Source organism: Hemitrygon akajei, chromosome 1, assembly GCF_048418815.1.
Source record: "Hemitrygon akajei chromosome 1, sHemAka1.3, whole genome shotgun sequence".
In the NCBI taxonomy this organism is placed as follows: domain Eukaryota; kingdom Metazoa; phylum Chordata; class Chondrichthyes; order Myliobatiformes; family Dasyatidae; genus Hemitrygon; species Hemitrygon akajei.
In genome coordinates, this window is record NC_133124.1 from 106,327,983 (window position 1) to 106,340,134 (window position 12,152).

At 39.5% G+C, this 12,152-nt stretch overlaps 1 protein-coding gene across 1 annotated transcript in view; it reads left to right on the forward strand.

Annotated features, from left to right (window-relative positions):
- Nucleotides 1-722: 722 nt before the first annotated feature.
- wnt3a (wingless-type MMTV integration site family, member 3A) overlaps nt 723-12,152 on the forward strand; it is a 78,532-nt gene continuing 67,102 nt past the window's right edge. Inside the window, exon 1 of the mRNA XM_073048989.1 lies at nt 723-936. Coding sequence (XP_072905090.1) covers nt 860-936 — 77 coding nt within the window. The 5' untranslated portion in view covers nt 723-859. The remainder of the gene's footprint in view (nt 937-12,152) is intronic.

The window sequence follows — 12,152 nt, forward strand, 5'->3', positions numbered from 1 at the left end:
AAAGGTAATACTTTAAGGAAATAGATCTCACTTCGCTGATCTTACTTTCCTTCCTCTGAATCCATTTCTTTGGAAGATTATTCTGTTCATATTCATTGGTTGCATCCAATGGTGGGATAATACCTAATCACTTCAAGCTACTAGGAAATTAAGGAAGATAGTTTTATCAATTTTACAAAACTTCAAATAGTTTAGCATTACACTAATTCCCAAGAGCTACTCCTACAGGATGACTTGAGTAGAAAGCCTAGGGAGCCAAGTTTCCCCCAATACTCATACTCAGGCTTGCATACACACACTGTCTTGTCCACTGATCCAATGCCCTCCTACCTAGCCCACTCACACACCTATACACACAGTCGCAAATGCACACACAACCCCTTTCACATAAACACATATAACCTCTCTGTCTCTCCCTCTCTTAGACACACACACTATATTTAAGCTCTGCACCTTTTGCCACTCCATCAACGTTTGCAGTTTAATTCTAATACATATTTCAAGCTGCTATATCTAACAGAAGCTGCAATAAGTGTTAAAATATTTCTTTGCAGTTAATCGCCTGGTGGTGAGCTTTTTCCTGATTGACAGTTCCTGACTGTACAGTCACCCTTTTCCCTGTGGCAATGGTTCCTGATTGGACACCAGTCAACTCTCCTTTTTTGGGTTAATATTTTTCTCTGGTATAATTTAGTCTCTATTGTTGTATCCAGTACTTTGTTGATTCCTGCGATTCTAGCCTTTTTTGACGTTTTGAATGGCATTTACTGAACGCTGAGGAAAAGGGAATACAGGAAAACATTAGTTCTATTGCAAAGAACCTATATTGAAAGAATAAGGTTTAATTCGCTGACTAGTTATGGAAATGCAGCTGTTTGGATATTACCTGGTTTTACTGAACATGAAGCAAGTCATGGCAAGTTATCCAGTTTGGTGGTAAGTTGAAAAAGTTTCTCAAAGCTTTGTTTTAAACAAACTTGTTTTGACTTGGACACGCACCTCGCACGAAATGTTTCGATGTTGATTTTCTGTAAGAAATAATATGTAAAAGAAAACAGAATTTGGTCTTTAACCCTCAGCATCCTCCAATTGGTTTGGTTACAGGATACGGTATCAGGTGTGTGTGTTGTCCGCCTCGCCTTTCATCGCGAAGGCGAGGGGAGGGGGAGCTAGCAGAAAGTGGCACTCCGATGTTTACAGTAACTTTTACACGCGTGTTTGTGTACATATTTGTTTACATGTACACTTGTGCACATGCAAATTAATTTCTGTTGAGCGCATGTGAATAAGTATGTGTGTCGGCGTTTGTTTGTGCATAGTTATGTGTCAGTCAGTACACGAGGTTGTGTATACTGTTATGTTAGTTATGCCTGCGCGTATACTTTGGTATATATGCTGTTTATGTTATATAATTATCCACTGGGATTTGTGTGTGAATGCCCGCATGTGACTGTGTTTGCGGGGATGGATCCATGTGTCTGCTTCTGCTGGTTTATCAGGTGTTGGAAATATTTGCTTGGAGCAAAATAGGCAGGTAAGTTGAGATCTGACGCCCAGGTGAGCTGAGAGAAAGGGAAGAAAAGGAAAAGAGAATTGCTAAAACAGGAACTCTTATGACAGCAATACCTTGAATTATATTATGACGCCAGTTGGCTTTCTCCAGATATCATGGATGCTTAAATAAATTGATTGTACCTGGCTGTGAATACGATGGGTCTTGATTAAAGCGGGAAGATTATTCCAGAACCAATTACGAACATCTCTCCTGTTATAAAGTGCAAATATTGCGACGGAGGCTGTTACTAAACTGAGCTTGAAAACTGTTTAGACGGGGTCGTGGGAATGAACGGGTGTAAGAGCCAATCTTCTTTCCATGTACGTCTGACTCGACAAAGTGACTTAAGTTTATTTTCTGCGGCATTCAGTGTCTGAATCGAAAGTTTTTATATTGTTCTCGCTGTATGTGTATACCCTCGTTTGATTCTATCGGTCCCCCCCCCCCCAAATAGTGATGTTTAACACCGTAGCGCATTTTCCTTCAGCTCCTTGTAGCTGTCTCTGAGATGCGTTCGTCCGCTTTCCCAAGATCTGGATTGAAAGCGGGGAGGGGAGGGGGTGCGGTTATGACCGGATTTATGAACAGAACCTCTTTTTGATTTTATATTCCTTCAGCTGGTCTTCTGCTCCTTGAAACTTTCCACCACTCTCCTGCGTCTCTACGCTCCTATCCTACCATTATTTCCCACACTGTTCCTACTTATCTGTTTATTTGAATCTCCCTTTCACCGCCGATTACTCGCTTTGTTTGTTCCTTTAATGTTTTCCGGGATCTATTTCCACTGCTCTCCTTACAATGTTCCATCTGCCCAATCTGTTACAAATGCCAGCGTTACAAATCACATCCTGATTTAGAGTGATTCCCTGTGGCTTTTTAGATATCTGCTGCTTCTTATTGTCCACCATGTAGAAAGCGGGTGATCTGACAGCTGTACACAGTGAAATCAATTTGCCGCAGTTTTCCCCATTTGTTTAAACCATTAATATCTGTGTGACTTAAAGCTCGTATCTGTATGGCGCGCAACACCGTCTTTTCATCCGGCCATCGGTGTGAATGTAATACAAGCGTTGAGCCTCACTTGGGAAGAGAAGTGAGCCAGAATCAGTGCAGAATGGGGAAAGAAAGGGAGTGAGAAAACTGAAGGAAGAGAAAGGTGGAGGATGAGATCTGAAGAAGTTGGGAGATAAGCGGGAGGCAGGGAAAGAGGTGCATGGAATTCTATGACACTGACCAGAGATAAGACCCAGCGGGGTGGGAAATGCACTCAGAAGATTCAGGGAGGGATGTAGAAATGAAGATTGGGAAACAAGCCCTTTGCTCCAATATCTGCAACCTCTTGTGCCCCAGATAAATGCCAGACGTTTTCAGACATAGACAGGTTAACATACAGACGTAGCTTGAACCCCAACTAGCTCAAACCGTTGGAAATAATAATGTGCCTAAGTTCAATTTTATCTATTTTACTTAATATCTTGAAACCTTCAAATACCAGTGAATATGACTCTGGGATGTATGACCTCATTTAAATTGACCTTAAGGATCCAGTTATCATTTTGATAAGTTTATTCCACAATCCCTGTAATGCCAATATTTCTGGTCCCATAAGTTCTCCCAGTGCTAGGGTGTTATCCTACTGTAGCCTTTGTATCTTCATGATAGGAACTTAAGGCACTTTAAGTAGCTGTATGACACCTTATGACACCTTATATTCCAGTCATGAGCATTGAAAGGCTAGATTACGATTAACTTTTTCAAAATAATTTCTTGTTTCTATCTATAGTACTTCCATGAGCTATGCACAGTGTGTGGTGTGTCTTTAGATAGCTGTTCTTTCTTACTTCTCATCATTTAGAAAGTACACAACGGTGGCGAGCTTGCATCTAAACATAGTGAAATCAAGTTGAATCTCTTTACTATCTGCTTAAGTAAGTAATATTCTTTGTGATAGAACTCTTAAATCTGCACTCCATGCATTGCTGGTCTTTTTTATTCCTAGAGTGTGCCGTGTTCCACTTCAGTAATTTATAGATATACAACTAGGGAGCTGTGGCCTCAGTGCAAATGCCTGTGGGTTTCTACAAGTCACATCCTGCCAGTTTGAGTAGCCGTCCATATTCTGTGGATGAGCCGTGAATCACTAATGGACACTTGTGGAATTCTACTTTTAACTGCAGTGGTGCAACTCCAGAAACTGCGGTCAAACTGCCTCCAATGCGCAATGAGTAACAATAAGCTTATTGTTGATCTCACCAACTGATGTACAATATTCTGTTTTGATTATCCAGTATCAGAAAGGGTGAGAAGGTCTGAGATAAGGCACAAAAGGGATTTGCTAACGCTGTTGCAGGGATGAGAGATTTCAGCAATCATTCAGACTGAAGAAGCTATAGTTGTTTTTTCTGAGTAAAGGAGGTTCGTGGGAGTTTTGACAGAGGTGCACAAAACTATGAGACTAAGGCCTACAGATTTACAGCCAGGAGCTACATATATACACTCCTCCATCTAATAAATTAGCCACTGATTGTATTTTCTTGGTCTCCTGCTGCTGTAGCCCATCCACTTCAAGGTTCAGCATGTTGTGCATTCAGAGATGCTCTCCTGCACACCACTGTTGTAACACCTGGTTATCTGAGTAACTGTCACCTTCCTATCAGCTTGGACTGGTCTGGCTGATCTCCCCTGACCTCTCCTACAGAACTGCTACTCACTGTATTTTTTTTTTGTTTCTTACACTATTCTCTATAAACTCCAGAGACTGTTGTGTCTGAAAATCCCATGAGATCAGCTATGTCTGAGGTACTCAAATCACCCCATCTGGCACCAAAAATTATTCCATGGTCAAAGTCACTTAGATCACATTTCTTTCCCATTCTGATGTTTTGACTGAGCAACAACAGAACCTTTTGACCATGCCTGCATGCTTTTATGCATTGAGCTGCTGCCACATGATTGGCTGATTAGATGTTTGTACAGGTGTACCTAATAAAGTGGTCACTGAGTGTAAAGGAGATTCATGAAGGAAGATCTTTTTTAACTCAGAACTGCAGTTTATTGCTTGTAGAATGATAAATACAGAATGAATCATGTTTTTTTCAAAAGAGAAACAGGTAAATCCCTGAGTGGGAATAATTTTCAAATCAGTATGTAAACTGGACTGGTGGATTGCTTGACCAACAGGAAGTTCACTCCCAGGTTGAGCGGTATCCTTCTGTGGCATAACAAACTTTATGATGCCAAGATAAATTCCTTTACGATTGTTGTCAGATAAATAATCGCACATCAGTAGGTGGTCAACAAAATTTGCCTCATTAATCATCATCAAATTTACTATGTTCTGCTCCTTTTGGCTGACCACAATTAAGCTGACCACAGTTACCTTTCTAATAGGAAGTACTTTCATCTTCTTAATGTATATATTAATTAAAATCCATATCAAGATCTCTTTGCCTTTACTACAGGTTAAGTTAATCTCAGCATTTATATGTTGCACCAAATCACAGGAGATTCTACAACCTACTGCAATCTTAAGTTATTTTCTGTTTCATAATTCTACCCATAAAGTAGGAGTTCCCAGCCTGGGGTCCACAGAACCTTCAGTTAATGGTAAGGCTCCATGGCATAAAAAATGTTGGGAACCCCTGCTAGAAAGTCTTTGCAAATTAGTTAAGTCTATTTTAATCACTAAGGGTACTCATTTACTTTTAACATTTTTGGGATCCTTTCTGTAAAGATATAGTTAGGGTCAAGTCCTGAATGGCTTGCTGTCACGTCTCAATAACATCTATCCTTCTCTACAAGTTGAATTTTCGCTTTGAGTTAGTTACATTTGCTCGCTTTATTCTGTGTATTGTACAAAGATTATTTATTTAAACCACTAACACTTTTTTTCATTTTCATTGACCTAGTTTAATTACTTTATTTTAATCTTCACATTACCAACCTACTGAGCCATGCACATATATCTCTAAACTCAAACAGTGGTAGACATACATGCAGAGATGTAAGTATGATTTTACAGGTATATAGAATCCTATCGAACCACAAGGTTACTGAAATCACTTCTGACATAAAAACTGAGGAAGATATCCCAGCTTTCATTGCAGACTTACCAGACATAAACCCTTAAATTGTAAAAGATTCCATTTTATTCTTTTGGTTGAGGGATGCTTTAACGTAGATGTTTAAAAATATGAAGTCTCACTATGGTGAACATAAAGAATTTATTTCCTCTAATAAAGGAATCAAAAACAAAGAGTTATAATTTTTAAACTAGAAACATATCATTAACATCTGATCAGCAACCAGTTCTTCCACGTAGTCATGTGAAGATCTAGAACACGCTACTCTGAAAAATTGATGATACTGGGATAATGGGACTTTTTAAAAGTGTGATTGATCATTTGATGTTTATCAGGTAGTAAGGAATAAGAATGAAACCATAAGATTATAAGACATAGGAGCAGAATTACGCCATCTGGCCCATCGAATCTGTTCTGCCATTCAATCATGGCTGATCCTTTTTTTCTATCTCCTCCTCAACCCCAGTTCCCAGCTTTCTCCCTGTAACCTTTGATGCCATGTCCAATCAAGAACCTATTAATTTCTGCCTTAAATACACCCAACGACCTGGCCTCCACAGCTGCTTGTGGCAACTAATTCCACAAATTCACCACCCATTAGCTGAAGAAATTTCTCCACATCTCTGATTTGAAAGGGTGCCCCTCTATCCTCAATGATAATCTCATTGAGCGTGTATGCTCAAATTGGCAATAATCTTCTAAAAACTCTCTTACTTGCTAAGGTAATTTTGAATGGAAATTATCATTGATAATCTCTGGAAAAAGGATGAGTCCTGTTGCTTATTTACATGTATTCATTGATTTACTATTGATAAGCATATAACAGTGACTGATGGAGCAAATTAAGCATCTTAGAAGCATGTTCAAAAATTATTAATATTTTTAAAAAGACAATTGAACAATAACATAATTTCTAAATAGCAATGTCATTGTAACTATTTACTATACAAATAATGGCATGCACACCACATCTGCGAGGATTTCAAAACATACCATCCAATGTCCTTGCAATTACCTAGCTGGAGCCTGGCCAGCATGATACGTATCCTGTGAAAAGATTTCACTGTGCTCAGGTTGTAAGAAATCATTCACTGCATCATTTGGCAATAAAGATAATTATTATGTATCATTTTATTATGGGAGGGGGTTTAATGAATCGAGGGACAGCACTGTATGCCACATGGGAACAACATTTTTTTGTATGTTGAGGAAGCAATGATCACGTGTTATTGATCATCTGTCTCGCAGCATAACTATAAAGTGTAAGTGATGGTGGAAAGGAGCATATCTTGTCAGTCACTTCTACCCAGAAGCCACTTCTCAGGAGTTAACAGGACACATAATCAATAATCATGGAATGCTGAGAAGATTAAGAAGCAGCAGATATTCTGGTCTTGGCTTTCTCTTTCTGGAAATTTAGTCTTCAAATACCTTTAGAACCTAATAAGGAATCTTAGCCATAACAGGAAATTGTGACTGAGTGAAGGAATGTTTAAGGCCAGTTTTGTGATAGTACCTGTTGAGCTCTTATAGATAGCGGGGTCAAGGGATATGGGGAGAGGGCAGGAACGGGGTACTGATTGTGTATGATCAGCCATGATCACAGTGAATGGTGGTGCTGGCTAGAAGGGCTGAATGGCCTACTCCTGCACCTACTGTCTATTGTCTATTGTCTATTGACATCCTTCAACATGAGCTTTGAACATTTTCAATCATCATGCCTGGTATGAACAGAAAATATGAGAAAAACTCAGCCGTTCAGGCAGCATCCATGGAAAGAACAAAAATCAAAGTTAAGATTTCAGGTGAAAGGTTATTTGAGGAATGAGTACAGCCAATGCTGTGGCTATACTAAAACACTTGGAATGCTAACTAGTCCCCTAGCCTTTGCAGTATCCAGTACTTGAAACAATTTCTAGATCCCACAGAAGAATTCATATTGGCTGATGCAGTTTCTCTAAAGATAGAGATTTAAAAAGGAGGCTGAGATGGATAATCCACTTAATATTACTGTCTGTCTACCTGCAAATACTTGTAAATATCTCAGCCTTGCATTTGCATTCATTAGTTACTTCCATCCTGTTAAAAGATAAATCACCTTCTCCTGTTGACAATTTAATTGCCCACCACCACTCATTATTGGATGTGGCATGAAAGAGTGAACAAAGATCTAATTCAATGGTTGTGAGATTGTTTGCCTCTCTTCATTGCATGTTGATTCTATTGTATCACATGCTTATAGCTTACCAGGTTATTATTTGATTTTGAAGTACATCTAATGTTGTTCGCAGTACACATTCTTCACTCCAAATCTAACCAATATGAAAGAAATACTAGGTGAATGCTTAATATTTCCTGAAATGCAATAATGTTATCATAACACAGTCAAACATAAGTTAACCATGTATCTCACAGTGTACATTAGACTTGTGCAGCTAGACAAACAGGTTTAAATGAACTATCAAAATAATTGATAGTGCCTAAAAATCACAATTATATGACAAAGAAAGAAACGATATTGCACTAGAATTTAAAACTGACACCTTACCTCATAAATCAGCTTCAGCTATGGTTATTTATGCATCTTTCTGTGAGTTTTTTTACACAAATAGTTGAGATACTAATCAATATGAGATGGAGTACCAGGCTTGGAAACTAATTGTCTATCTATACAGTATATATGAAAACTAATTTTCTACATATTCTGTATATATGAAAAACTAGTTCCCAAGCCTGAAACTTCATCTCATGACAATTAGTATCTCAACTATTTGTGTAATAAAAGTGCACACTGCTTCCTTTATCTATAACCATTCATTTAAATCAAAAGCACTGCAAGTCAAGCCTGCCAACTTCAGTCAGAAGTAGCAACTGAACTTGTGCCTTGGTCCCAGGCTTACCATGTTCATACTGTTTATGAATAAAATAAATAAACAAATAAAATAGATAAACAGTTATTATAAAATGATTCATGGAACATGAGCCAGAAAATGATGAAACAAGCTTATTTTGTTCATTTATTTATATTTAATGGTTTCTTAATATTTCTCAGTTTCTAATGGGCTACATTTCCTTCCACTGTATTTACAAGACCAGCTCATGGTCTGAGTATGATTCAGGTTGAGAATATTTTCTGTCCCTTGCCTCTGCTGTGTTTGATATTGTGTTAAATGGCTCTCATAGTCCTGCAAACTCTTGGTCCATTGGCATCCTCAAGGAAGGAAAACCAGCTCATTTCTCCCTCTTTAGGGTAAAACCTGAGGTAGTTCGTGCCACTTGAGCACCATATTAATAGGTATATTCCACTCCTAATATTTAGTTTTATTTGAGTTCAGTGGAAGCAAGAAAGAACTAAAGGGATTGAAATCCAAGCAAGTACCATTTGTTAGCTTACCAGTATGAAGATGAATCAGGGGTGAGTCTTCTATATTTAATGCCATGTTATCTCCAGTGGTTTTCCCATCTTGCCCGTGATTCCTTCGTGAAGTTCAACTCCTGCTGTGTTTGACACTGAATTTCTGACTGGTCAACCTCCTGCCCACCATGCCAGTTGATATCATAAAAGACTCCTTTCCTTTAGCTGAATGGATTTTGCTGTGATCATATTAGTATTCAAAGGGGTTTCAACTGTTAGCCCTCTTACACATCCTTTTATTTTCTTGAAATAGCTGTCGTCTCACAAATTTATGCCAATCTTTCCTCCAAGTTCATATGTAAACCTCATAAAACAGTGTTAAGCCCGTGATGACCCCACAATTTAAGAATCAGAATCAAAATTGGACCATTGTTACTGCACGTCGAGGATATTCCACTGGCTTTACTGTATTTTGAAATGTCTTCCAGTCACAAATACTGTAGCATGAAGATTTATTTTTATACACTATCCCTCCTTATCCACCACACTAGTCAGCAGAATCTCCAGTACTCGTTTCTGCTTTTCCAACCAATGGGAATCCCCAGCTAGTTCTATTCCAATTAATCCAGGAAAGGCTAATGGAATTAAAACAGAAAATATTAGTCAGCATCTGTGGAGAGAAAGATAATCCATGTTTCAGGTTGACAACCTTTCATCATCTCTAGCTTTTTTAAATGATGTTTATACTTCAGATTTTCAACATCTATAGAGTTCTTCTGATTTTTGAAAATGAACATAACACTTGAAGTAGCTTTTGCCTTCATACTTTACCATACTGGAGTGACACCGGCTGATTCCATTGATTTTCTGTCTACATTTGTTTATATACTGCTCCTAAAATGAAAAAGAAGATACATTTATTAAGCATCTTTCATTTTCCCAGGTCATCCTAAAGTACATTGCTATCAATGAAGCACTTGCTACTGTGTTTGCAATGATATTATGCCTAAAGATAGATGACTCAATGAGCAATATTGTATTTATTGTTTAATATTCTTTGTTCATCTTGATTGCAGGACAAATATTGCCAGGATACAAGTAAGTCCTCTGCTCTTCAATGAACCAATACCAAACCAAAATGCTTTATCAAACTGAAAGAGTAGCCAGGTTCTCAATTGAACAAGTTATGCAAAAAAGGGAACCGTTCAGAGTGTAGCATTCTCTAAGGGCTGTAATGGATTGTCTCGACTTTGTGCTCAAATCTAGATTCAATATTTTTATTGGACTAAACTGCATCATCTCTCTCCATATTGCCTGGCTGCTTGCCTACTATACAGTACTGAAAATACAGAAAGTCACTCTACTTAATCACTGGGTAGAACATAACCGCTATCTTCAGACTCTGATACATGCCTTATTCCATAGCTTCCGATTCCTTTCCCTTCCTTGACACCTATGTACCTCAGACTGACTCAGACTCTTAAAAGCTTTAGTATTCTGTTTGCCCCTGACTAGAGATTCCAACTTCGTCAAAACTGCCCTCATATCACCACTGGGGCAAAAACTGTTGAGATGTCCAAATTTGATGGTTACACATTACTGGGAAAGCACTGTTTCTAATGGATTCTCCCAACAGGTGATAAGTTGCTAGTGGATTGGCGAGGCCCTACCCAGAGCAGGACCTTTCTGACCACTCCTTTCTGACCACTCCTTTCTGTACCACTCCTTTCTGACCACTCCTTTCTGTACCACTCCTTTCTGACCACTCCTTTCTGACCACTCCTTTCTGACCACTCCTTTCTGTACCACTCCTTTCTGACCACTCCTTTCTGACCACTCCTTTCTGACCACTCCTTTCTGACTACTCCTTTCTGTACCACTCCTTTCTGACCACTCCTTTCTGACCACTCCTTTCTGTACCACTCCTTTCTGACCACTCCTTTCTGTATCACTCCTTTCTGACCACTCCTTTCTGTACCACTCCTTTCTGACCACTCCTTTCTGACCACTCCTTTCTGTACCACTCCTTTCTGACCACTCCTTTCTGTATCACTCCTTTCTGACCACTCCTTTCTGTACCACTCCTTTCTGACCACTCCTTTCTGTATCACTCCTTTCTGACCACTCCTTTCTGACCACTCCTTTCTGACCACTCCTTTCTGTACCACTCCTTTCTGACTACTCCTTTCTGACCACTCCTTTCTGTACCACTCCTTTCTGTACCACTCCTTTCTGACCACTCCTTTCTGACCACTCCTTTCTGTACCACTCCTTTCTGACCACTCCTTTCTGACCACTCCTTTCTGTACCACTCCTTTCTGACCACTCCTTTCTGTACCACTCCTTTCTGTACCACTCCTTTCTGACCACTCCTTTCTGACCACTCCTTTCTGTACCACTCCTTTCTGACCACTCCTTTCTGTACCACTCCTTTCTGACCACTCCTTTCTGTACCACTCCTTTCTGTACCACTCCTTTCTGTACCACTCCTTTCTGTACCACTCCTTTCTGACCACTCCTTTCTGTATCACTCCTTTCTGACCACTCCTATCTGTACCACTCCTTTCTGTACCACTCCTTTCTGACCACTCCTTTCTGACCACTCCTTTCTGTACCACTCCTTTCTGACCACTCCTTTCTGACCACTCCTTTCTGTACCACTCCTTTCTGTACCACTCCTTTCTGACCACTCCTTTCTGTACCACTCCTTTCTGTACCACTCCTTTCTGACCACTCCTTTCTGTACCACTCCTTTCTGTACCACTCCTTTCTGTACCACTCCTTTCTGACCACTCCTTTCTGACCACTCCTTTCTGTACCACTCCTTTCTGACCACTCCTTTCTGTACCACTCCTTTCTGTACCACTCCTTTCTGACCACTCCTTTCTGTATCACTCCTTTCTGTACCACTCCTTTCTGACCACTCCTTTCTGTACCACTCCTTTCTGACCACTCCTTTCTGTACCACTCCTTTCTGTACCACTCCTTTCTGACCACTCCTTTCTGTATCACTCCTTTCTGTACCACTCCTTTCTGACCACTCCTTTCTGACCACTCCTTTCTGTACCACTCCTTTCTGACCACTCCTTTCTGTACCACTCCTTTCTGACCACTCCTTTCTGACCACTCCTTTCTGTACCACTCCTTTCTGACCACTCCT